Here is a 27,484-nt window from a genome sequence, read left to right as displayed (position 1 = left end):
GAGATTTTATACAATCTCAAATTCTTCATGAAAATAGCCATGCGGTTTACATGATCTTCTGTCTGGGAGATGAGAGTTGAAAACACACATTGGTGATTTGGAATTCCATTGGGCTCTTCTCTGTAGATAGAAAGAACTGTGGAAAATCAGGCTTGTCCAGAACCTTCACTATGGACACTGTCCTTGAATCCTGCTTTCATCCAGCCTGCAGTCAGTCATTCAACAAACACGTATGAACTCCCACTTTTGTGTCAGGCACTATGCTAGGCACGTGGTATATTTAGATGAGGAAGACATGGCCTGTGCCTTGGAGGCCAACACAACGTGGCTATCTAGCCCTAGATTTTGCTGACATATTGATGCCTCTCTTTCTAGAGTATAAGAAGTCAATTTATAGGATTACTTTTTGAGCATATTTTCCTAGAGCTTTGAGACTATCTCTATATTTTAAAATATACAGTTTTTATTCATTCACCAAAAATCTGTGTAAGACACTGTGCCTAGAGTAGTGGTGAGAGGAGGGGATATAAAGAAGAAAACATAAAATCTCTACCTTCTAGGTCCTAAATCTAAATAACAGAAGTCATATGTAGACAGAAAATCTAGCCTATTAATTCCTTTGTGAGTGCACGTGGTATGCATTCATTTCTTCACTTACTCATAAGTAGGTTTGGTGTGTGCTATGTGCTTAGACTGTGATAAGTGCTCTAGGGGCTGAGGAAGAGCCCTAAGTTATGGACTTACCCTCTAGGCACTCGGGGTCTCCCTGGGAGAGAGAAAGGGGGTTCAGGGTCAAGTAGAACATCAGGCTGACTGTAACTCCAGGCCAAAATCAGTGGCTCAAAGAATGCTTTGGCGGCAAGGCAGCTCAGCGCCAGCCAGCACGAGCCTGTTGGGTACATCTTGGAGGTAGAAGATTCTGAACCAGTTCTGAGAAGTGGAAAGGCCTTCCGGGAGGGAGGCAGGGAGGACATTCCAGGCCAGAGAAAGAGCATAAGCAAAGCTCTTGAAGTGTCAGGAATTTCTCATTAGAAACTGAGACATGAAGGGGATAGGGCTGGGGGAGAACTTGCTCCAAATAACAGCCACCCCAGGACAGGGCCAGGAGCAGCCCTGGGCAGGTCTGGAGGTGGTCCTGATGCTGGATCTGCTGCCTTCCACAGAGCTGTGCTTTCTCATCTGTCCCTCTCTGTCCCATAAGCCAGATCCTCTGTGGCCCATGCAGGGATGACCTTCACACGCCACCTGAAGTCCCGCCTTCCCTCTGCTGTGAGGAGTTTGATTCTACAGAAGAAACCAAACATCAGAAACATGTTCAGCATGGCTAGGGGTGAGTGGTGCTAAGATGTTAAAAAAATATTCCCTGGAAATACCAGCCATGTAGGGCCCAGGAACTCCTGAGACTTCTAGCTTCTGCGTGGGAGACGGAAAGTAAGAGCAGAAGGAGATTCTCGCTGGTCACTAATTAACTTCCCAGAAGGAGCTGGCGCCTTGGGCCAGACTCAGGTACGAAGTCCATTACCAACCAGCTCTGCTTGGTCCCCACAGCTCCATAGGGAGAACCGCCAATGACCTCCGATGATAGAAAGGTTTTCCCTTCTGGGAAAAGTGCCCCCATATTACGCTGCATTTTAATCTGCTTTTGATTCAGACCAAGTCTCCCTCCTTGGACTGGTCTTCTTGGACCAGTGGCACCCATCTCCCTACTACGTCCCAGGAGTGACACCCAAGGCTCTAAAAGGTCCTGCAAGAGAAAACAGATATCCAAATTGTCACTGACCTGAATCCCAGCAAAATTTCACAATGAGAGAGACTTTTCTGGTTATGGTGGCGTCACCAGCAGCACAGATTAAAGTACCAAAGCAGGACAATTTTCCTTGTTTGTGGACGTGTCCGGCCTCTGTCGCTACTTGTGGGCCAACAATTATCTAGTCTTGCCTAACAAACCACCCCAAACTTAGTGGTTTAAACCATAATTCTGCCCTGAGGCTGGGCTCCACGGGTGGCTCTTCTGTTCCATGTGGTGTCCGCTGGGCTAGACCACCAAGCTGGCTTCCTCCTCACATGTCTGGAGTGTCCACTGGGATGGCTGGAACCACTGGGGGTAGCCTGTCATTTCTCTCTCTAGGAAGCCCCTCTAGCAGTGGAAGCCAAACTTCTTTACGCAGTAGCTCAGGCCTCCATGGGAGATATTCCAAGAGGACAAGCCCTAATGCACAAGCACATGTCAAGCCTCTGCTTGCATCACACCTCCTAATGTCCCGTTAGCACAGCAAATCATGTGGCCCAGGCCAGCGTCAAGGGGGAGGGGGCTCCCAATGATGTGAATACCGGGAAATGTGCTTTACAGAGTCAGCAAGTAACAGTACACATGATGGACCAGCAAACCCCAGCTCAACCAGGTCGACCCTGCTCACTAGAACCTTGGGGGGCCAAGGGAGCAGGTCGCTCCTCGCTGGCTGTTGCCGTGGGCAGACTGTGTGACCTCTCTGAGCCTCATCGATTACTGAAAGTAACCACGGAATCTTCCCCACAGAGCTGATGTACATAAGGTGTGGGACCCACGTCAGCTGCTGTCTGTCGTGGATTCTCCACAATGAAAGCAGCTCATTTTGTGGAACAGCTGGAGCTCTCCAGCTTGGGACTACGTCTTCCAGGGCTTTAGATCAGATTAAGAACATTAAAAGGCTCTTGCTTCTTCTTCTTCTTCTTTTTTTTTTCTCTTGTTATTAAGTTTAAAAAAAAAAAAGGAAAACATTGCTTTTTGGGTAAAAGGACTCAGAGGACTCACTTCATTTCTCTCCACAAAGAAAAAGCTGTCGTGACCTTAGATGGAGCCCGAGACAGCAGAGCATAAAGTAGCCCCACCTCGTGTGTCCACCGCCCCTCCAGAAAGGCACCCCAGAGCCTTCTATTCCATGTCCTGTTACTAATGGGGACGATGCGGGGACCTTCTATGACCAGCAGTAGAGATGAGCAAAACCAAAACACAGTGCCTTCTGAAGTACATTTAATTAAAAAGGAAACAGAGAAGCTTTGTGCACATAATACCTCGTGATTTATGGTCTTAATCCAGTTTGCTCTTGAAACAGGCTTCGGAGGTAAGAAAGGGGTGGGTAGGGGATGGGAGGCCTCTAGGCTGGCCAAATTCCCTTCCCTCACTCCAGATTATTTTTGGAGCATGCTGGGCTTGCTTGAGCCGTGCAGCCAGCTTCCTTGGGCTTTCGGCAGCGGCGGGCGGGAGGGGGTGTTCAGTTTGACCTCCTTTGGAAAGTCTGTAGCATTGGCAGGCTCTGTAGGGTTTGAGGTAATGAGTTCCAGGCAGTTAGAGCAGGAGCCAGTCCCAGACTTTCCCTGCAGAGGGTCCCATCTGCTTCACTACCCCATGCCCAAGGAGGAAGATGCTGGAGGTGGTGGTGGACCCATCCAGGGGAGGCCCGTGCCCGCAGCCCAGTGGTGACCTGAGAGGGACACAGGGGTCATCTGTCTGAGGCTTGAATCCTGGCTGTGCCACATACCAGCTGTGTAACCCTGGGAAAGTCTCTCCATCTCTCTGAGCCTTACTCTCCTCTTGTATAAAATACAGATGATTGATTACACATGTAAATTACTTAGCACAGAGATCCTGGTACATAATAAGCACTCAGAAAATATTAGCTGACAGGTATTATTGCAGAAAAGAAATGTCCACTTGTTGATAGAGCATACCTGGCATGTAGGAGATTTGTCACCAAGGTTATTTCTCCAAAAGAGCACATTTTTCTTTGGGATGATCTATTTTTTTAAGGAAATAGTCCTTTTTTTTGAAACATAACTTTTCTTGTTTGTTTTTCCTGCAGTTACAGTTTTCCTCCAGATACCTATTTATTGCGTAAATTTCAGAATATTGAGGAAAGCACAAAGAAGAAAGTTAAAATCACCCACAATCTTGTCAGTGGAGATAGCTGTGATTAACATGAAGATGTGTTTCCTTCTAGTTCTTTCCCTTATCTCCTTTAAAAAGGAGAATATGCTGAACATAATGTTTTGGTACCTAGTAATGTTCCTTTAATGGTACATCCCAAATATCTTCTAATATCTTTAAATATTTCTTCTGTACCATAATTTTAAATGTCTATACAAGATTCACTGAATGAATGTAACTCCAACCCCTACTTCCCAAATACCTGTGTGTTAGGTAATTTACATACAGGAAAGGACTCAAGGAGTTCTCTTTGAGGCAGGTATGATTACTGCCATCTTATCCATGGGAAAACCAAGCCCAGGGTCACAGCACTGGTCAGAGGCAGAATCAGGATTCAAACTCAGGTTTGTTTACCTCCAAAGCCAAAGGACTTCCCATTCCAGAGGTGGGCTGGTTGCCCCCAGAGGAGATTGTGGCGTGCACGTGGCGGTCTTCCTCTCAAACTCCAGTAAGACTATCTCTTTGGAGAAGAGTCGAGGATTCTGAGCCTGCTCAGTTAAGAACCTGCCCAGACAAAAGAAGTGAACAGTCTCTCTCCCAAAAAAGGATACCCAAATGGCCAATAAAGCATACAAAAAGGCACTCATCTGCATTACTCATCAGGGGGATGCAAATTGAAACCACAGTTCGATGCCACTGGAAAGGCTGGAATGAAAAAGGCAGGCAATACCAAGTGTTGAAGAGGATATGGAACAACCAAGAACTCACACGCCGCTGGTGGGGGTATAAACCGGTACAACCGAGATAGGCTGGGACCTGGGACCATTTGCTGCAGTGCTGCAATGCTTACACCTGGACAAACGTCTCCTCGGGCTACAAAATGCAAAGAAACTAGAAAGACTAAAAATAACTGTGTGCATGCGCAGTTGGGGCAAATTCTGGACAAAAGATACAAAAAGACCAAAAAACCCAGCTGCCACTTCTGAAGAGCTGGGAGCAAAAACAGGGTGTCAGGAGCAAAAGCAGGGTACTGTGCATGCCCCCTGCACTCAACACCACCAAAAGGGTGGGCGAAACACCTAAGCCACCGCTCTGGCCCAGCCCCTGGACACACCCCTACCCTCACCCCACATAAGGAACCAGATTACCCTGCCTCGGGGAGCGAGCAAGGGAACCTGTTACTTATTTTCGTTCCCTCCTGCGGCCGCAGGGACCCCAATAAAGGGGCCCCGGAATTTCTTGATTGGTCTCTTATCAATTTCTATTGATTGGGGAAGGCCAAGAACCCTGGTCAATATCACAAACACTTTGGAACCTGCTTGGCAGTATCTACTAAAGCTGAGCAATTATATTTCCTACAACCGTAGGTATGCGCCAAACAGAACTGTGCACATGTGTGCCCAAAATGCATGTACTAAAATGTTCACGGAGGCACCATTTGTAATAACCTGACACTGGAAGCGATTCAAATATCCATCAGCAATAGTTTTAGGTAAATGCATTGTAGTAATGAGTATACCACAGAGCAATGAGAATGAACCCACTATTGGTGAGTGAAGGAAGGTAGACTCAAAAGACACATACTCTATGATTCCGTTCTAGGAAGAACATGTACGAGGAACAGGCAAAAGTAATCTGTGGTGTTAGAAGTCAGGGCAGTGGCTATCCCTGTGGGGGGGTGTGGAGGATGATGACCAGAGGGGGCACAGGGGGTCCTGGGATGCTGGTAACACTCTGTGTCTTGACCTGGATGCCGGTTCCATGGGTGTGTTCATTTCGTGAAAGTTATCAAGCTGTACACGTATGTGCGTTTTTCTGTGTGTATGTTACGCTTCAATAAGAAGTTAAATTAAAAAGGCTCTACAGGAAGGAACTGACTGCATTCTTCCCTTCTCTCACCAAACCCAGGGCTCCAGCCAGCCAGTGTGGTGGTCCTGCCCAGGTCCCTTGCTCCGGCCTTTGAAAAGTTCTGCCAGGTCAACAGTGGCCCTCTGCCGCTGCTGGGCCAAAGTGAGCCAGGCAAGTGGACGTTGCCTGCCCTGGATGCTGTCCCAGGTACCAGGTAAAAAACCTGAGTTTTCGGGGTTAAAGCTTGGGAGTGGCCAGATGCTGCAGCCAGGTGTGTCTGTCACCAGGGACCTCTTTGTCCAGCCTCGGGGACCCCATGGTGCCTGGCACGGAGCCTCACTCATGACTGTTGCTTTGGAAGGGGCTGCCGTCTTCGCATGTCCACTCCTAACCCTGTCCCCTGCCCCTGCCCTGGGGAAAATCTTTGGGACCACCAAGAAAGTCCAGCCCTGGACAGATCCCACTGGCACTGCCATCCGTCCACTTCATCACCCAAGCTAGAAACCTGACTCCACAGGATTAAGAAGGAAATAAAACCACCTGCAATTACGTCCAGAGACAGACATTGTTAATACTGTCATGAATGTTCTCCCAGACTTTTAAAATACAACATATGGAATAAATGGCCCTACTGATTCTGCTTCCATAGTAGCACTTGGGGAGCCCACATTTCTCCTGCCCTCCTAGCTCAGGCTCACATCTCTCTCCTAAAATCCTGTGACGTCTTAACTGTTCTCCGTGTCCCACTCTTTCCCTCTCCTATTCTCCCACCCCATCCCCATCTTCACTCCCACTGGAGTGACTTTTTCTACATCTGATCACGTGACTCCCTCGTTCAAAGTTCTTCGGTATAGGGACTTCACTGGTGGCGCAGTGGTTAAGATTTCACGCATGCAATGCAGGGGGCCCAGGTTCGATCCCTGGTCAGGGAACTAGATCCCACATGCATGCCGCAACTAAGAAGCCCACATGCCACAACTAAGGAGCTCCTAAGACCCAGCACAACCAAATACATACATACATACATAAATAAAATATTTTTTTAAAAAAAAGTTCTTTGGTGCCTTCCTGTGGCTTGTACCTTACTTGATATCAGGCCTGTAGTGACCAGGCCCTGGCTCAGTACCTACCCCCTCCGACAGTCCAGTCATCCCCAACCGTCTCCTCAGAGAAAAAGTTCCCAGGAACATCCTTCTGTTATCATTTGTGGACTCCAGGGGTGGGAGGGTCCTTCAGAGCCCCACCTGGGTCCGAGGTCAACTCCTTTACTAGCCCCTCCCATGCTGCCATCTCAGCGGCTTTTAGGGGCTTGATGCCTCCATGCTGCTCACAGCCTGCTCCCTCTGCCTAGGATGTGCTTTCTTCCCTTTTCCAACTGGTGAACTCCTATTCAGCCTTTAGGACCCAGCTCCAGCATCTCCCCATTTGTGGGAGAGAATGGATTTCTCCCTTCTCTGAGTCACTCCTCTATCTAGGCAGTTAGCACTCACTGTTCTGTAATGCTAGCATCTGATTTCAGTGGAGTCTCGCCTGCCACTGTAGGATTTCAAGCTTCTTAAAGGCTGGCCGTTATCCTCTCCATCACTATAGCCCATCACCTGGCCTGTGCCTGGCACGGAGGAGCGACTCAGCAAAATGGTTTTGGAGTGAATGAAGAATAGGCTTATAACTAAAGACTTTCAACCCTGTGGAGGAGTTTCTCTAAGAAAGCAGAGAAAGGCCTTTCCACTGCTAGCGCTGAGACCGTCCTCGTCCCTTTGGTCTGCGGGCCGCGCCTCGATGGCAGAGAGGGCGCCATTGTCTTTTTCTTGCTGGTTTGGCTGGTTTCGGGTTGAGGTTACAGGAAAGATAATAGGGTAGAGGCAGGGGCTACAGTATATTCATGCTGATTTGATAGTTTCCAGTCTGGAAAGGATGAAGGATGTTGAAGGATGCCAACAAGGGCCCCTGCCCGAAACTGTGTTCACCACCTTGGTGCTGGCGTCTGCGATTTCAGCCCCAGGTGTCCTCTCCTCCCTCCCCAGTCCTTTTTAAAAATGCCTTGTCAGAGTCCATACCGAGTCTGGGGGCCTATGCGCTTTCCCTCGTGTCTCCAGGACGGGCTGTCCCCGGTTCTGGAAGTATGAGTTCGGCACCTGCACGGGCAGCCTGACCTCGCTGGACGAGTCCTTGGAGCAGCTGAAGGCCATGGTGGCCTTCCTCCTGGGCAGCAGCTTCTCCCTGGAAGGGGCCTGGGAGAAGGGGGGACTCCCCAGAAGGGACTCAGCAGGCCACGGCCACATGGGTGCATACAAGGTAGGGACGCAATCCACAGGGGCGGAATGACTTGAGAACGTGGGTCATCTTGTATTTTCCTGCAGTGGGGAGAACAATGGTGCAGGAGGCAAGAGACCTAAGCTCTGGCCACTTTCTAGCTGGGCAACCCAGGACAAGCGGTTAACCTCTCTGGGCTTTTTTTCCTCATCTGGAAAATGGGACCACCAGCCTCTCCCCTGCCCACCTCTGGGACCGCTGTGAGCTCCCAGCATGCCCTTGGGAGTGCGAGTCAAGCCCTTCCGGACAGATCATTGTGCTGTGTAAACCAAACCTGTTTGGAATTTGTCTGGCTCCTTTAACTTCGGGCACCTCAGTGAGATTTTTGAAAAAGCTCCCTGGCAGCGGGGAGAGCGCGCCTGGCTGGGTAAATGCCCAGGGATTTGTGGCAGAGCCTTGGCCAGGCTGTTAGCTGCTAGGTCATGTCTCTGTCAGGAAAGCTGGGTCATGTTCTTGGCCAGAGGCGGCCGCTGGTGGTCACTAATGCAGAGTGTCTGCCTCTCGGGGGACGTGCCCGCCATGGGGCCACCTCCCTGCTGTGTTTTTGAGGTTTTGTTCCAGCCACTGCTTGTCACGGGGTAGGGAGATGGGGGGAGAGGAGAACCAGATCCCTCATTCCCCTGACCCCTTCTGGACACTTGTGTGAAGTCTGGGAATGTGCTCTGCGGGATGGATGGGCGGCCAGTGTCAACAGCCGGCCCCAGGTTTCTTTACGGAGGATGCAGATTGGAGATTTCGTCTTGGGCCTGAGACATTTATTAAAACCTGCCTGGTTTGGGCTCCTGCCAGAGGGGCCCAGGCTGCCTCTGATGAGAAACAAGGCTGCCCACGGTGTGTGCTGCTTTTCATGTGTGAAATGTGTGTCTGAGCGGCTTTCTTGATGGTTGGGAAGGTGGGGGGGGGAGGTGGGGAGGCCAGAACCGCAGCTGCTGGCTGGGCCCCTGCAGGGCTGGCCCTGGAACACACCGCTGTTTGTGGCAGGTAGGAGCCGGGAGGGCCTCGCGGCTCATCCTGGCCAGCCTTTCATTTTAGATGCAGAAGCTGAGGCTCGAGACAGGGACTTGCCTAAATCCCAAAGCCAGGCTGGAACCCAGGACTCCCAGCTCCCATCTGTAAAATGCCCATAGTGGAGGTGTGACAATTACAAGATGCTTTGCACAGAGGTGCCCATTGCTGCCCACAGGAAGTGCTCTGCAGAACCATGGTCTAACCACACCTCACCGTCCCAGTGGTTACCAGATAGCTTTCTGTTTCGCACCGATGCCTCTGCCCGTTGGCTGCTGGGAGAAATGGCCAGGCTGCCATCATGGATTCAGTTGGCGGCCTTGAGGGGATGCAGGGAGTCCCCCAGAAGGAAGCGCCTTGGCCTTGAGGAGTGCTGCCGCTCCCTTGTGAGTGTCCCTGGCATGTGCTCCCTCCTCAGTGCTGTTCTTCAGACATCAACCTGGAAGGCACATCAGAGTTTCATCGTGCTACTGACAGGGTACTAACAGCACGCCCTTCCGGCAGCTGCCAAGACTGGCCCAGTGGTATAACCTCCTGGCCATGGCCTGAAGCTTTCATAAGCCCCACTACAGGGACCAGAAAACATTCAGGGGGAAAAAAAACCCAACATAAGCAGGGAAAGTCACACAGGTCATCCTGGACAGCTTCTACTGAGGCAGGAGGAGTGGGCAGGGCTCAGTGGGGTCTGTGGACTCATGGGGCAGAGGAGACCCTGGGGCTTTCTTTGAGGTTCCTGCTTACTGGGGACCCTCTGCCTCTGATTCTCCTAGAGGTCTTCATTTGTGTTCACGGGCCCCTTGAGGTCTGTAGAGAAAATTCAGAGGGTCCATGAAATTGGGTGGGAAAAAAATTTGCATTTTTATTTTCATAGCCTCGAACTGAAATTGAGTGTTTCCTTCCATTATGATTGTAAAGAAAAAGAAAACAGCACCACGTCAGCAGACCCTGTGATTTGGTGGCTGCCCAAAGAAATCACAGACATGCTCATGTCACACTGCAGTCCTTCCTGACATCTCAAAGATATCCCGTATGTTGATCACTACTTCAAAATTCCAAGGGTAGGTCTGCCATCTTGTTCCTTGCTTGAGTTGCACATGAAGGAGCATACCTATCACCGTATCGTAATTTTTTCATAATCTGATAACTGCATTTGCAGCATCATTGGTTTCCTTTGTAATCCTATGCATTTCCTTTTACACAGTTAAAAATACTACTTCTGTGCAGGTCCATAGCTGCACCAGACTTCCAAAGGGGTCCAGGGTGAGTACAAAATTAAGATTCTCTGTTTTAGACCAATAATTACCAGCAACCTTCCTCATCTCTATGTCACATAAAAGTAGAAGCTATATTTTTATGATGGCTACTTGGACCTCCTCCTTCACTGAGCTGCTTTGAACTCTTGGTCCTGAGGGCTTTGATCTGTGCTAATTCTATGTTTTAACATTATTTCACTTGATTTCTCGGCAGACAGAGGTGCCTTGTGCCACCATTGCTAGCTTTTGCTGCCCTCTGGTGGTCACAATGAGGCCCGTTCCCAAGGACAAACTGGAACGGCTGGTGCGGGCCTGTTGCTTCCATGGGAGGTGAGCACGGACAGCCGGTTCACATTGGCGACCCAGGTCAGTGTCCACTCTCGTTCATGATTCTGACAGCTGCACGTGGACTTCTGCCTGAGAAGACGGGAACTTCCTGTGTTCCTGAGTTCCCCTGACTTGTCCTCCTCTCTCCCAGTGGTCCTGGGGGTTGCGGTCCTGGGGGTTAAGGCCCTGGGACAAGACCCAGATTCCTGCAGTAGCACTAGGGCTGGGTTTGCAGGTGCCCTTCAGGTTTGAAGGTGATGCCCTTGGCAGAATAGCCAGCCTCATCCATTAGTCCCTGTGAACTTCAAGTGAACCGGGGGTGGGGGAAGCAGGTGGTGGAGGATGTCAGCAGAGCTATTTGTCTTGAAATTTGAAATCATAGTAACCGCTAATCTAGGCTATTGTTCAGTGGCATATCTGGGCAGGGGACGGCTTCCTTCCAAATGTTAACTTGAACCGAAAGCCATTGATCCCCAGTGTATTAACTCAATCTGATGGCAAGTGAGCAGATCCAAGCATGGAAGCTTCCCAGGCCTCTTGGAGGCTCTCAGAGGGCCTGATGAGGGCTTGGGATTGGGTCTTGGGTGAAAGTCAGAGTTCAGCGTAATTGAACTCGCTCAACTGCTTAACAGAATCAGACAAAGCCCGGCCTTCTGTAAAAATGCAATCAGAACTTGTCACTGCCCTCACAGAAGGATGGTCTCAGGACCACCCAAAGCAGAGTGTTGGCAGTTTTATCGTTAGTGGGATGAATTGAACCCAATACATCCATCTTTGCTGTCTTCGTGAGCGCTCTGATATCTGGCCAGAGGTAGGGACGCTGTTGGTTGTCAGGCAACAGAGTTTCTGTCAAGGTTATGTGACTCAGTCTGTACCAAGATAAACTCAAAATTGCAATCTGTATGATGACAGTGTTGGACTAAATACCCCCTAGTCTCCTCCAACAATCACACCAAGCATTTAAGATTCCGTGCTCTGAAACTATGCCCCTCAAAATGGATTAGAAGTCAGCAAGCATTCTGGGTTGGTAAAGTCCCGATTCCTGGTCTCCTCCCCGGACTTCTCCAATTTACAGTGGTTCTGTGGCTAGAGTTGCTCTTGGAGAAAGAACCATAAACTACTCAACATGTTCCAATCAGATAGTACCAGCCAGTGCAGGACCCAGTGGAATTCACTTTCTTCTTCCATCTGCAGAACCGTTGGGTATCAAAGATCTTTCCAAACCTGACTTCGGGGAGCCTGTGGTGTGTCAGCCAGGGCATGTTGCAGTGTTCTGGCCTTCTCAGCTGACCAGTCTCGAAGCTGTCAGCGCCTGCAGTACGTCTGGGCTTAAGGGGGCTGTTACTCTGACCTAGGAGGGAATCGGGTGGGTTTCCAGTTCCTGAATGCATAGGCTTATGGTGCAATGACTTAAGGAATAAAGTCATAAAACACAGGCCTATAGCCCACAGCATAGATCCCTCTGACTGCTTTCTTTTCATCCCAGTGCTGGGTCTCACCAGAGCAGCTTGTCTTTCAGCTCAAATATGTTTCTATCAGTGGAAGGCTCACAGTCCAATCTAACAGAAGCGCCAAAGTTTTGCTTGATATTTTGAGACATCTTGGAGGTTGGTGGGGCTTTGAAAGCAAAGGTGAAGGCAAGCAACTCCATTAAGCAAAGCATTTCACGTGGTATTTGCCAGGTGTTTGAAAGCAATACCATCGGTCCATTATTTTCAAAGGCCGAGGGTGATATTACACTGAAGCGGCACACGAGGGCCCCCTAACTAGCACACAGTAAGGTAAGGATGTGACAGAGACATTAAAAATAACTGTTGCAGCCCATTGTTGTAGACAGAGGAAGATTCTAGCCAGGTCAGCCTGGCTTGCACTACAAATAATAGAATTTAGTGCTACTTTCAATTTATTTTTAAAGCATTCATGGGTGCTTAGCTATTAGAATGGCCTCATGATAGGGGAAGATTATCTCTAATATGGTGATAGGGCATAAACACCAAGATCCAGGGGATTCTATTCGTTTATTCACACAAATGTATTGGGAGCCTTCTGTGCCCAGATCTTAGGAATAAATGCTGCAGGAGACAAGATGCAGTTCTCAGGGAGCTTGTGGTCATTTACAAGTGTGTGTGTGCTCATGTGTGTACACACATCCACACACCCACAGTAAATATCCTCCTGCACGATGGTCTCAGCCCTCTCCTGTCCCCTGCCAGGGGGATGCCCTGCAGAAGAGCTGTCACTGCAGCTGGAATCCCAGCACACGATAGCCCTTCAGTTCTTTTTTTTTTAATTAATTTATTTATTTATTTATTTTTGGCTGTGTTGGGTCTCCGTTTCTGTGCGAGGGCTTTCTCTAGTTGTGGCCAGCGGGGGCCACTCTTCATCGCGGTGCGCGGGCCTCTCACTATCGTGGCCTCTCTTGTTGCAGAGCACAGGCTCCAGACACGCAGGCTCAGTAGTTGTGGCTCACGGGCCTAGTTGCTCTGCGGCATGTGGGATCTTCCTGGACCAGGGCTCAAACCCGTGTCCCCTGCATTGGCAGGCAGATTCTCAACCACTGCACCACCAGGGAAGCCCAGCCCTTCAGTTCTGACTTGCGATAGCCTATTTGATTGTAAATGAGAACAAATGACATCATTGGTCAAGGACCACCTTGAATCTTTCTAATTTATCAAAATCATGCTCAAACTTCTATATTTAAACTTCTATTAGCAATAGATTAATTGCTGCACATCTCACAACAGACGGGCCAAAACCCCATGTCACACTTCGAGCTGACTGTTCTAGTGTGTGATGGCTTCAGAGTGACCAGTTTTAGGTTCTGCCCCAAACACAGAAAGACAATTGCATTCATCGAAATCCTTAGTTCTTCCACTTTTTATCGCAGCTGAAAGTTAAGTTAGAATGCTTGACGCATCTGTCAGTAGGTTTTCCTTCTGAAGTGTTGCTGACTTTGGCTTTCTGTTAGAGCTGAGAAATTTTAGTTTCCTGTGAAATCCAAGACGTTGTTACTTACTCAATTCCTGTCTACATTTATTGAGCACTTATTGTGTGCACTTGTGAGATGGATAAGCAATGGTCCCTCTTCTCTGGGAATATACAGCTGAGTGGGGTTAGAGTACTCAAGGATCCTAATGACACTGAAGAAAGCAGAATGTCTAAATTAAGTTATAGTGAGGATTAAGCACCTAACAGGCCAGGCACAAGGACATGAGAATGGATAAAATACAGCCCCTGGTTCAATAATGCAAACCATCACTTATACCGAGGGCTTACACTGGACCAGGCACTTTGCTAAACACTGTTATGTGCATTTTCCAGTTCACTTCTGACAACAACCAGATGAGGGATTATCATTATTTTACAGTTGAAGAAACAGGTTTAGAGAGGATAAAGTCACATCTCCTGCTCAAGTGTGTTCACCATGCAAAGGCATGTCTTAATAACTATGCTACAGAGCATCCGTTGCCCAGAATCTAGTGGGGGAGAACAAAATTAGCATAAACCAAAGCAAAATATACAGGACATGAGAAAAATAGAAGCTATGTTCAGAGACAACTATTTGTTAGCAGATCTAACAACTGCTGCAAAGTAAAGCAAGATGGCTTGATGCGTTGTAAGGGGTTAGTAAGTACTTTCTGATATCCGTGGGATTGCATTGATGGAAACTCCTAGAGCCCCAACTGTAGCTGTGGGTACCTCACTTCTTTGCCCACACTCAACCCATCTTCACTTTCCTAAAAATCAGGGGCCCCCGTTAAAGTGGAACTTGATTTAGTCATAAGCCAGCTTGTTCTGACCTGGTGCCAACAAATGGTTAAGGAGTGCCGTTGGCTAAGTCAAGGCATGGGCGCCATCTTTCCCATTAACGGTGGGCTAGATGGGCATAGACAGGGTTTGATGAAGTGGTCTGGGCTCAGACCCTCCTGTTGTGTGCCTTAGAGATGCCACTGGCTTTCACCAGCGCACCGGGTTGCACAGTTATGACTGACCTGAAGGGTACAGCGGCTCCGGCCAGATGTCTCACCCCTGAGGGAATGCCAGAGGTCCATCACATTTCCCAGGATCCTTTGCACTGCAGCATGGCGTCAGCTTCAGTCGCTCAGAAGATCAGAGAACTGGAGATGATAATTGCCATCGACCCAGGTAAGAAACCGAGCAGTCACACCTCAAGGACCTGGAGAAGTTCATCACTGATGAATGTTCAGGGGAAAAAGCAACATGCCAACTGTATCTACAGTATGATTTTTTTTTTAATGCTAATACTGTGTATGAATCCGGAAAAGAAGTAAATGCACCAAAATAATAACGGTGATGATCTCTGGATAGCGTGATTGTGGATGATTTTTGCTTCCTTCGTTTTTTCCCCCAAATTTTCAACACTAAACGTATGAGGGAGTTTGGGAGGTGGGCATGTTCCCATCCAGAACTAAATTGGGGTTGAGTAGGGAAGAAAAAGGGAGGAATGGTTCCTAGGTAGTCAACTGCCACCATTTAACCAAAGTCATCCGTCATTCCGTAATAATGTCCCTAATCGTCTTCTTTTGTGCCATTGCCCGGGGTTGGGCGTAGACCAGATTTTGTGCACCGGGCAGCAGATATAGGAGGGGGGGTTGGATTGCTCCTCCTTGGCGGCTCCTTGGTGGGGCAGGACCCTGCAGAGACAACCTCACAACAGTTTGCAGCCGACGTGTATATTGTATTTGGCGTCTCAGAAGATAGCCCTTCTGTGGTTTGAGAGCCTCTGACTTTCTAGACGTGAGACAGGGCTGGTGGGGTCCAGTAGGGGTCTGCTGGTTCCAGATAGGAGGAGGTTTGCTGAAAGCTGCTTGTCTGTTTGTTAGGTTGTTCGTTCATTCACTCATTCATTCATTCATGCTGCAGAAAACACAGTTTCCTTTACATGCAAACACACAGTAAATTTGGGATATCTGCTCATTACAGATGCACCTTTCAGGACACACACATACATAGAGTCGTGGCTGTGTATACACAGAGTCTCTGACATAGTTGGTCTCCTTGGTGAATATTTTTAAAAATTCTGCAATACTTTCTGTCTCACAAACATTCTTACCCAGGCTGACGGCTCTCCGGCTTAGTACAAGCGTCGTGAGGGAAGATGTATTATTAGCTCTGCCATTAGCTCAGATAAAAAAGTAACTGGGAAGTAAATTTACTGCAGACACAGTGCTCCCGTTGCTTGATCAAAATGATCTGGGAGGTCGTCCACAGAAACCCCCTCAGTGCTTGGGTGAACTGTGTGTCAAGGCTTGAAGCATGAGACTTGGGGGATAGGCAGATTTATGACTGTCCAGAGGTGCCAATATTGTTTATCAAGGAACGTCTTTAACCCTCAAGAACAACAGAGGCTTCTGATTCCCACTGTATTAAATAAGCAGGTATAAGATTGATGGCCATGTATTGAACACCAGTCACTGAGCATAGTAATAGAGCCACTCAGTCATTTTTGAGAGGACGTTGGCTGGCATTTGAGGTGCCTGGAGAAGATGAAGAAATGCAGGTTTATAATGGTAATGTTTGTGCTAATAACATCATCGTAGATGGATGGACTGCAAAGGTCTCTCTCCCCTCTTCTCTCTATCGGTGCTCACCACATCCTATTAAATGGGTTACATTCCAATTTTTTTCTTTTAAGATGTTGTTATTCTTCTCCCCACTTATCAACAGTAATTCATGTTTATTGTAGAAACATCAGAAAACATGAAAGAGGCAATAAAAATTACCAGGATCGCATCACAGTTAACCATTATTAACAGTTTTATGTTTGCCCTTAAAGTCTTTTTCTTTTTCTTCAGTCTTGAACCTATAAGACTGAATGTGTATATATATATATATATATATATATATATATATATACACACACACACACGTATATATGTATATTCCAATATATATATTGGAATCATACTGTGATACTATTTTGGGACTTGCTTCTTTCCCTTTTAAATATATTGTGAACATCCTTCTATACCATTAAATATCACCACAACATCCTTTATAGTGTTTGCATAGAATTCTATTTTATGAATGTTCTACCATTTTATTAATAGCCTATTATTTGACACCACAAACAATGCTGCAGTGAACATCCTTATGACTACATTTGTGTACATACCCATGATCACTTTATTAGGATAAATTCCTAGAAGTGAATTGCTGGTTCCAGCGGAGTGTACAAATCTAAGGTACAAATCACCCTCCAGACAAATGTTCCCGTTTCCACTCCCACGGGCAGTACGTGAGGGGCCCTTGCCTCACAGCCTTCCTCCACCTGGACCACCCCCAGCTCCATGTAGGAAAACTGATGTTCAGAGCAATCAAGGGACGAGGCCAAGGTCACACAGCTGTGATGTGCCAGTGCCTGGACTTGAATGTACGTTTCCAGATGCTGAATCTGGAGCTGTTCCTCCATAACCAGAATCCACACCCTGTGTCCCTCCACATTGTCCAGGTACATCGAATGCAAGTTGACTCCCCCTGCGTCCCTTAGGCCCCCCTCTCATTTCAGCTGCAGCTGGGGTGGGAGTTCTAAGTCACATCCCCCCCTTCCATGGCACAGATACGCCCTGAGGTGGCCTGAGCATGGACAAAGGCACAATGGTATGTGATGAGAGTCTGGAGGCTGTGCTGCCTTCTGGGACTGGCTTGGAAGCCACGGTGGCGTCTGTAAGATGTAGCTGGTGCCCGGCCCAACCCACCCACCCCCACCCACCCCCACCCCACCCCCCCAGGTTCACTGCAGCTGCAGTGGGCGGTTCCCAGCACATCAGCTTTCCACCTGGGCCTCGGGTCTCTCTGCTTCTCCAGGAGGGCAGGCGCAGCCCAGAAGTGCCGGGGAGTCAACGCCCCGACAGGCAGCCTTCAGCCAGTAGGGGGCAGAGCTCGTGTGTACTGCTCAGTCTCCCTGTCCTCTGGCAGGAGCTCCCTGTCCTCTGGCAGGACAGTCCCCAGGGGCTACCGCTTGGCTTCTTAGGGGATCGCAAGCAGGATTGAGCCGCCATTGCCTTCGGAGTTAACCTGCTCACTCACACATCCTTTTGCGGCTTTTCACTTCCTCCCACTTCTGCCTTCTTTCCTGGGCTCCCTCTCCACTGAAATACCTGCCCCCAAGCCCTCGTCTTAGGGTCTGCTCTGGGGGAATCTGAGACAGCCCTGTTTCCCTTCCTCCTTCTGTATTCCCTGTGTTGGTTAGCGCTTGCTAAACTGCTCTAACAAATGACCCCCAAGAAGCTTTGCTCAAATACAGCAGAAATGTGTGCGTCTTTCACACAACAGCCCAGGGCGGGTCCTCCAGCGTGAGTGTTCTAGCTCTGCAGGAAGGGGATCTGCTCCCTCGCGATCATTCAGGGACCCAGCAGCTCCGCATCCCATCATGAGACCCCCAGGGGGCACTGGCTGTCAACATCCCAGTCCCCAGGAAGGGAAGAGCTTGGAGTAGAGCCTGGAGGTGTATGACCAGGCCCGGGGGGGAGGCCACATCACCACTCCCACTCCCTTTCCACTGCTCTCCGATTGTCACATGGAGAGGACCTGGTCTCGAGGCCACACTTAACTGAAAGAGAGGCTGGTGGGCCCCTTACCCAGTGACCCTTCTCGACTGGACCGGAAGGGGTCTGCCACACCTTCAAATCCATTCCTGAAACAAAAACAAACAAACGAACAAGAAACCAGTCTACTGTCCCCATAAGATGCTACTTGAAACACAGTTATGTGATTTTGTGATTTTTACTTTGTTTTCACATAATTTTAGGCAGCCGGGGGATCGGGCACCTGCTCCGTCCAGGTGAGCTGCTGCGGGCCTCCCTGTCTCTGTCCCACGCCCGCTCCATGCTCCTCACCACCGGCTTCCGCACGCCTCTCAACCACGAGCCTCCGGAAGAGACAGATGGCCCGCTGGGAGCTGTGGCTCTGGCTGCCTTCCTGCAGGCCTTGGAGAAGCGGGTCTCCATGGTCGTCGACCAGAGAGCCTTGAATTTGCACAAGAAGCTTGTTGACGAGGCTGTACAGCGAGGTGAGCAGTGAGAGGAGGGGAGTCCCTTTACCCAGATGAGCCTTCGTGGGCGGAGGGTGGAGGGAATCAGCATTTGTGGGACTTCCTCCGGGTGCCCAGGCACAGTGCTACGCACCTGACACGGGGCGTTTTCCTTAACACTCAGAACAACTCTTTGATAGAAACAGCATTATCCCCATTTTATAGATGAAGAGACTGAGGCTCTGAGAGGGCCAGGTGATTTAACCAGGTGGGGATGATGAGCTGGAATTTGAAGCCGGGTCCACCAGGCCTCAAGATCCCACCGGTGCACGTGCTTCCCCCCGTGAGAGGCAGGGGTGACCTGCAGAGGACACTGAGCCACCGGGACAGCCCTGGACCCCCGAGCTGGGGGTAGGATGGTCGAGAACAGAGTGGTGGAGAGGCTGAGACAGCCGTGTCCCACAGAGCCCAGATGGGCAGGATGCCCCACGCTTCCCGGGCTCCCGGAACACCCAGATGGGCATCAGGGCCCCGAGTGCCGATCGTGCAAGCCTGCGATGCTGCTGTCAGTGTGTGAGGACCGGCCTAGGGTGCGGGGTGAGCGGCTGCTCCTCATCGCTCCTCGTTCTGCGGGCGTCACTCAGGCATCAGCCGGGAGCCTGGCGACTCTACTGCGCTTCCGACTGCCTGTCTCTCTGTGTCCCTCAAAATGCATTCTTCAGAGAAGTACTTTCGTCTTCTTAGCCTCTAAAAAGGGCTTCCCCCTCAGGAAGGCATATCCTAAAGCGCCTGCTACGTTAGAAGTTGTGAAAAGGCTGTGTCTGGACATACAGAATCCATTTCACAGGATGAGTGTGTATTGAGTACCTAATATGTGCCAGGCGCTATTTAAGGCTCTTGAGATCCATCGGTGAACCAGACTGACAGGCATCCTTCCCTCATGGAGTAATGGAGACGGTAAACAGCATAGGAGAATAATACGGTGCGTATATAGTGTGTTAGAAGGTGATACGCTATGGAATAGAGTGGCCCGGGACCAGGGGAGCGGGGAGTGACGGGCCAGGGGTGAGGGGGGCGCAGGGGTGGGCTGCTCTCTTAAACAAGAGGGTCAGGGAAGACCTCCTGGACAGGGTGCCATGTGAGCAAGGCTTGAAGCGGGTGCAAGAGTGAGGCCTGGGCTGGCTGCGGGAAGAGTGTCCCTGGCTGTGACAATGGCCATTAGGCGGAGTGGGGGCCCAGCAGGCTTAAGACAGGGCAGCAGCCAGCTGACCGGCCTGGAGTGGGTAAGGAGAAGAGGAGCCGGATGGAGGACAGAGGTCACGGTTAGGTTTTAAAGGATCCCCCGGTAGCCGCAGGGACAAGCGTAGGGACAGGACATGGGCCAGGTTACCGCAGGCGGGAGACGAGGCTGGTGCCCTGTGGCAAGTCCTTCTGTTGTCCCAGTGATTTCAGCCACAGCTGGGGTGGAAGCTCTGAGTCACACAGACGGCCCAGGCCAGTGCTCTGTGGGGAATTCTCCAAAAACCCCTGTGAAACTACGCAGCCTGGAAGTATGGGGACTAATGCCTCCAGGGCCCCCTCAACCCGTGGAGGGTGGGAGCTGCTGCCCTGCCTCCCGTCTATTGGAGACACGCAGGTCCTGGAGGAACTGAGACCGCATTGCCTTGAAAATGCACAAACCCTCCTGTTGGCTTTTCCTCCTTCCCGTCCTCACTGCCCCTGTTCCCTCCTGGGATCATCTCCCAAATAAACCACCTGCACCCAAGTCTTTGTCTCAGACTCTGGTTTCAGGGGACCCCAAAGAGACGAATGGTAGAGACGGAGGTTGTGAGAAGCAGCCAGATCTGTCTGTGTTTCGAAGGTAGAGTCGTGACCGCTCTAATGTTTGGGGCAGGGCACTGAGAGGATGGAGTTGGCGTGGATTGGGACAGGGGAGACCATGGTGGGGCAGGCCTGACCTTGAAACCTGTTGGTGAGAGTGTAAAATGGGGCGGCCGCTGTGGAAAACAGCATGGCAGTTCCTCAAAAAATTAACGATAGAAAATACCATACGATTCAGCAACTCCACTTCTGGGCATGTACCCAAAAGAACTGAAAGCAGGGACTCAAACAGATATTTCCACACCCGTTTGCACACCCGGCAGCATTGTTCACAGCAGGCAAAATGTGGGAACAACCCAGGCGTCCATTAACGAATGACTGGATAAACACAGTGTGGTCTATACATACCGTGGAATATTACTCAGCCTTAAAAAGGAAGGACATTCTGACACGTGCTACAACACAGACGAACCCTGAGGACATTATGCTGAGTGAAATAAGCCAGTCACAGAAAGACAAACCTGTAGGACTCCACTTATATGAGGTAGGTAGAGTAATTAAAATCATAGGGACAAAGGGTAGAATGGTGGTTGCTGGGGACTGGGGTCGGGGGAAGGGGGCGTAAGTGTGTAATGGGTACAGGGTTTCCGTTTGGGAAGATGTAAAAGTTCTGGGGATGGATGGTGGGGATACGGGATACTTGCACAACGATGTGAACGCACTTAATACCAGAGAACGGTACTCTTAAAGATGGATAAGACGGTAAATTTTACGTTAGGTGTGTTTTACCACAATTACAATTTGAAAAAATTTATAAGAGTGCAAGTTTGAGCCTGGGTAACTGAAAGTGTGGGTACCTATTAGACGTGCAAGTGGGGAAGACAGCAGGCCATCATATCCATGAGTCGAGTTCAGGAGAGCCGTCTGGGCTGGAAAGAGAAACTGGAGAACAGCTGGCATATTGATGGCCTCAAAGTCAAGACACTGGATGACATCATGGAGGGAATAAGTGGAGACAGAGAGAAGGACCCGGATTGCGCCCTGGGACGCTCCACGCCCAGAGGTCAAGGGGAAGAGCAGGGTCCTTCGTCCAAGAAGGATCAGCACTGAGGAAGGAGGAAAACCAAGGACCGTGTTGTCACCAAGGAGAAGGGACAGCCAACTGTGCCCACTGCTTCACAGGCCGGCAGTCTCTTCCATCTGGCCACCGCCCTGCTGGGTGTTTTTTGCTGCCCACTTTCCCAGAAGTCGCTCTGCCCTCCTGCTCACCTGACCGCTGGCTCCATGCTGGACCTCAGCTCAGAAGTGGGTCTTGCCCACACAGTGGCTTGGAATTCACTGTATCAGATTTTGCAGAACTTTCATTACATGTGGACGAAGAAAGTAGAAGCAATTTGGCCTTTTAATTACAATGATTTCAGTTCTTTTTATAACTAAAGCCTGGGAAATGTTTAAAGAAGAAAACTCAGTCATTGATTCCCTGTCTTGAAGATAAATTGACAAATTGGTTCTTTATAGCTTAGGTGCAGGGTCTCCTCTTGCCCCGACCTTCCTTGCCCGGGGTTCTTTCTCTCTGTGTGCCCCCACCTTGGGGATATGCTATGTTCCCCACCCTGTGTGGCTCCCTGCTGCCCCGTCTTACTAGTATCCTGTATCCTCAGTCCAATTTCAAAGAAATAAAGAGCCAGGCTTTACTCAGCACCTGCTTTGTGCCAGGCACCCAGCTTGGTGCTTGGGGCAAACATCACACCATTGTGTCCACAGCAATCCTGGGAGAGGGCCTGATTAACCCCATTCTGCAGAGGGGGAAACCAAAGCTCAGAGAGGTCCCGTGGCTTGCCCAAGGTCACACAGCCAGGAATTGTTGTTTGGTTCTATTCAACCCCCTTGCGGGGCCAACAGCCTGCCCCTCACAGCACACAGAGGGGCTGGGTCTTTCGACCTGTCGTGACTGCCCCCCATTCCCTGGGGTGTCACGTCACACATAGAATGTGCCTCATGAGTGTCCCTTGATGGACCCACTGCCCTCCCCTTGTCTTTCCCCCTAGGCGGGGGGTGGAACTGGAGAAGGGGGTTTGGGAGAGCCCCGGTGAGGGCACTTTAGGATCTCTGACAGTGATCTGGCTCCTTGCCCTCAGCTTGCTCCATCGACCCACTGGGGTGGCAGCGACAGCTCCCAAAGGGCTTGGGGTGACAACATGGGGGAGCTGGGGTGGGAAGCAGCCGTCTCGAGGCCGTATGGTTTTAACATAGACAAGGTGCTTATTTGGGTTGGCTTTATGTGAGGGGGTGAGGGGCTGATGGTGGAGCTTATGGGGGTAACCAAAACTCCCCCAACTGCCCCTTGATACTGCTGCTGGGCCACAGAGCAGTCCAGGAGCTCCTGCAGAACCAGCGGGACCGTGAGTACTGGGTCCACCATCCCTGTCCCAGGCCCTCTGTTAGCCGCTGGATGAGACTTCGTTCTGGGCCAGCGAATACGCAAAGATTCTACCTCAAACGGCTATGAGGGGGTTTAGTTCATGGAAACCAAATCAATTTTATTTTATTTTGGGATTTGTGTGTGTGTTCCACATATTCTACAATAATATGTATTATTATTATAATTAGAAAGTGTGCTATTTTTAAGAGTCAAATTCACTTTGGAAATCACTTGATGCCAGTAATTAACTCAAGGCCCAGACTCTGGGATTTTTCCTCTGTTTTCTTGAACTTCCCTGAAGATAGTCAAGGGGGTGGGGTTGGGGAGCAGATGAGAACTTAAGCTGGGAACTAGTCACGACACCAATCTACCTACTTGGCTTTGCCCAAGTCATTTAACATCTTTGAGCCTCAGTTTTCCTCCTCTGTAAAATGGGAAAATAATGGTTCTTATCACACATAATTGTTGTGAAAATTGAGAGTCTGCATGTCACATGCTTAGCAGAGAGCTGGCTCACTGTCACCACGGGCACCTGACTGTGTCCCCAGCACTCACGATGGCAGCGGGCCAGGATAGGCCTCTGGTCACATGGTACTGCGGGCAACTGTGTGCAGCATATTTTCTCACACACAAGACTGGTGACACTAGCCCCATTCCACTCCCATGCCGGCCAGCTCTAGGGTTTACTCAGGACTGAAAGTAAACTTCAGTATCCTCTGTGTCTAGGTCTTGGCTTACCTAGCAAAGTATTCTACAGGTAGATGTCATTCAATAATGGTAACTAATGGATACTTTCCAAAGAAGCTTTTGAAAAGCCAAAATGAATTTCCCAAACGCAGCACTAGGGTTGATGGCTCCACCCTTTGCCTTTATCTTCAAGGTGTTCTGAAGAGGCAGATCCCAATATTAACTTACCAAGGCCGATCGGCGGAAGCTGCTCAGGCGTTTCTATGCAGAGATGGGAACCCCAAGTCACCCAGGTATGTGTGTCCCATCCCAGTTTAAGTGGGTGACAGTGGAGAAGCCCATGTGCTGTTAACTTTGACAGCAGCATTTCTGCACATCTCAGTTCCCCAGAGAGGACAGAGCCAGGCGTCCAGTGTCCTGATGGGCCAGACTCACCAACGAGGCTAGGGGGTTTCAATGTGTCTGGGGCCTTTGCAGAGGATTTCTGGAAGTAGCAAGTCCCTGAGAGATGGCATGTCTTCCTGACAGAGGGAGAAGATCGGAAAATTATAAAATAAACAAAAACTAGCAGTTTCTCAAACTCGGTTACGACCCATTAAAGAGAAATGAAATCATTTCAGTGGGGGGCGACCAGCATCTTTGGAAAATGAAATAGAAATAGAATTATCATTGTATTTCTTGTATAGTAATGGTAAGTACTCTCTTGTGAAACTGTGTGTGTGTGTGTATTTTTCACTGTGTGCTGTGGTCAAACACTTTTGAAAAATACTTCTTAATTATATGTAGGTATGTATTTCAGATCTTGTAACTTTTAAGAGTGTTTTGCAAACTTTTTTGACAACAATCCACAGTAATACATTTTGCATTGCAAACCAGTACACACATACACATAACTAAAACAGAAATTTCAAAAAACAACATTTACTCTTGCTGTGTTCAATATACCCTGATATTTTCTATTCTATTCTATTCTATTCTATTCTATTATTCTATTCTATTCTATTCTATTCTATTCTATTCTATTCTTTCTATTCTATTCTATTCTATTCTATTCTATTCTATTCTATCCTATCCTATCCTATCCTATCCTATCCTATCCTATCCTATCCTATCCTGTTCTGGTCCACTTTTCAGAAAATGCTGACCTGGCCTAATAAGTTTATTTCACATAAGCAGAAACTAACACACCATTGTAAAGCAATTATACTCCAATAAAGATGTTTAAAAAAAATAATGTTTATTTCACAACCACTAACAAGTATCCACTTCAAATATTAAAACACTGCTTCAAGAGGCCTGGAGGGCATAGCTGCCCTGCAGCTCCCAGCAGAACCTGGCACTTACAATGAGGACCCTGAGTCACCAAGGAAAAGTTTGATGGGGGATCCGACATGCTATTTAAAGCTGCCAGAACGTGTGTGGCACACATTAGAAATGTTTATTTCTCCAAAAGGTTGGCATATAAACAAAGCTCTGGCCACTCAGGGAGAAACTAGAAAATTCTCTCGGGTGGGACCCCTGATGCCAGATAACATAGGTATTGCTCTGTTTGCTGCGTGGAGGGGGGTGAGCCAGATCTGACTGTGTGGAGAGAGGATTCCACTGTCTTTGGAGAAGATGCATTAAGTCTTCCCAAGGCGCAGGCCTCCCAGGACTGGATTACTTCCCGCTGTAGCTCAATGGACCCTTATGGCCTAAAGCAATCAATCCACCGTCACAAGGTATGTAATGAGTTCCCCTGGGGGAAAAGTCCAGAGCAGAGGATGTATTCATCTCAACTGGAGCTCTTGTTCTGAACTGCCTTTTCATCGTCATTGATATATGTCTAGAGGAAATTCAGCGTCAAAGCTCTTTCCACTTCCTGGTTCTGCTTCTCAGAAAAAGTGATTGCCTTTTCCTGCACTGGGCATGTAGCCTCAGGACCACATTCTAACACCTACTCTGTGGCCTGCCGTCCAAGCATACGAGGTGCACCACCTTCTAGCACAACCAAAGGACATGGACAGGCACGAAGATTTTGATTTTTAAAACATGTACAGCAAAAGCATTCAGAGTGAAGGGTTTTTTTCTGATATTGTGATAAAACATGCATAACATAAATTTTCCCATTTTAACCATTTTTTAGTGTGCAGTTCAGTGGTAATAAGGTGTATTCACATAGCTGTGCAACTATCACCACCATCCATCTCTCGTAATTTTTCATCTTCCCAAATGGAACTCTGTCCCCATTAAATAATAACTCCCCACCCCCCGTCTCCCCCGCCCTTGGCAAGCACTGTTCTACTTCCTGTCTCTTAGAATTTGACTACTCTAGTATCCCATATAAGTGAAATCATACAGTGTTTGTCCTTTTGTGACGGGCTTATTTCACTTAGCAAAATACCCTCAAAGTTCACGCATGTTATAAGGTGTCAGAATTTCCCTCCTCTCTAAGGCTGAATAATATTTCCTTGTATGTACAGACCACGTTTTGCTTCCTTGTTCATCCATCAATGGACCGGTTGCTTCCACCTTCTGCCTAATGTGAATAATGCCGCTATGAACATGGTTGCATAAATACCTCTTTGGAACCCAGCTTTCAATTCTTTTGGGTCTATACCCAGAAGCGGAATTGTTGGATCATATGGTAATCCTATTTTAAAAATTGTGAGTAACTACCGTACAGTTTTCCATAGCAGAGTTAAGATTTTAAAGAACTCCATCTTGGGGGGATTTAGAGAGATATAAAAGTGCAATTTTCATGTTCTTAAATTAGATTTTCAAAACAGTATTCCTCCTAATCATGATAGCAGCCACAACAAGTGACTTACCGAGCCCTGAGTAGGTGTGGAGGTCTGTGCTAAGTGTCTCTTGTGCATTTTCTCACTTAAGCCTTTCGACACAGTATGAAACACGTACTGTTGTTAGGTCATCTGACAGATGCAGAAAATGACGGCTAGAGGGTTTAAGCGACTCGCCCAAGGCCAGCAGCATCAGGACCTGGAACTGTACACAATCTGATTCTGCAACCCACCTTCTTACCACCATCCTATCCGTGCCTTTTCTCTATCTCCTGCTGTCTAAAGAAGTTTATCTTGTGTTAGAGTCATTTGTCTTCTATTTCAATTCCTTTTTAGTCTGTTTTGTGTCTGTAAAGCGAACAAGATCCTGGGAGAGGGCAGCAGTGGGCCGGTAGCAGCCAACACTCAACCCGCTGGGTGCTGGTGCCCCTCTGGTTAATGGAGACCTGGGCGGGGCACCAGGAGCATCTACCATGGTGACCCTGACCGTTGGCCTTCCTGCTGTCACAGCCTCTGTCTCTAATATGCTGCTAAAGATTCTGATACTGTTTCTTAAAATGATCTGAGAGACCAACCCCCAGCACAGGCTCTGGCACACAGTGGATGTTCAACCAAGTTCTGTAGGAAAGAAGGAAACGAAGACGGAAGGGTCCTTCGCACAAACACAGGAAGGCATGAGCCAGCCAGGCACCTGGCTCTCTGTAAGGACCCTGTGCCCTCACCCCCCGGCAGGTTTGACCATCTGGTAGCGATCGAGTGTGCGGGAAGGGCTGCCGATGGCAATTACTACAACGCAAGGAAGAGGAACATCAAGCACGTGGTGGACCCCATTGACGATCTTTTCCTTGCAGTGCAGAAGATTCCTGGAATCTCATCACCTGGTAAGCAAGGGGCACTAAGAATGCGACAAGAACACGTCAGCACTAAAAGCCTTTTTTATTTACTGTTGAACACATGACAAAAAGAAGTTATATGGGACCATTGTTTTCCACTTCAGAGATGGTCTTTGTTTATTCTGGTCGGTATAAACAATAACGATGCTGACATTTAGAAATCCAGTGTTCCCACGAGCAGGAAAGGGAAATGACGCTTAACTGAGCATATTCTATTTGTCCAACTCTAAAACATCAA

At 48.8% G+C, this 27,484-nt stretch overlaps 1 protein-coding gene across 1 annotated transcript in view; it reads left to right on the top strand.

Moving 5' to 3' along the window:
• The window catches only part of DGLUCY (D-glutamate cyclase), a 99,097-nt gene that overhangs the window by 44,099 nt on the left and 27,514 nt on the right, over positions 1-27,484 (top strand). Inside the window, 10 exon segments of the mRNA XM_082450893.1 lie at positions 1,206-1,330; positions 5,813-5,966; positions 7,849-8,047; positions 10,538-10,642; positions 10,644-10,689; positions 11,845-11,967; positions 14,593-14,796; positions 18,422-18,682; positions 23,767-23,866; positions 27,086-27,234. Of these exon segments, the coding sequence (XP_082307019.1) occupies positions 1,206-1,330; positions 5,813-5,966; positions 7,849-8,047; positions 10,538-10,642; positions 10,644-10,689; positions 11,845-11,967; positions 14,593-14,796; positions 18,422-18,682; positions 23,767-23,866; positions 27,086-27,234 (1,466 nt within the window).

Source organism: Balaenoptera physalus, assembly GCF_965194825.1.
Source record: "Balaenoptera physalus genome assembly, chromosome: 2".
Lineage (NCBI taxonomy): Eukaryota > Metazoa > Chordata > Mammalia > Artiodactyla > Balaenopteridae > Balaenoptera > Balaenoptera physalus.
Note: the sequence above shows the minus strand (reverse complement) of the source record. Positions and strands in the feature narration are given on the sequence as shown.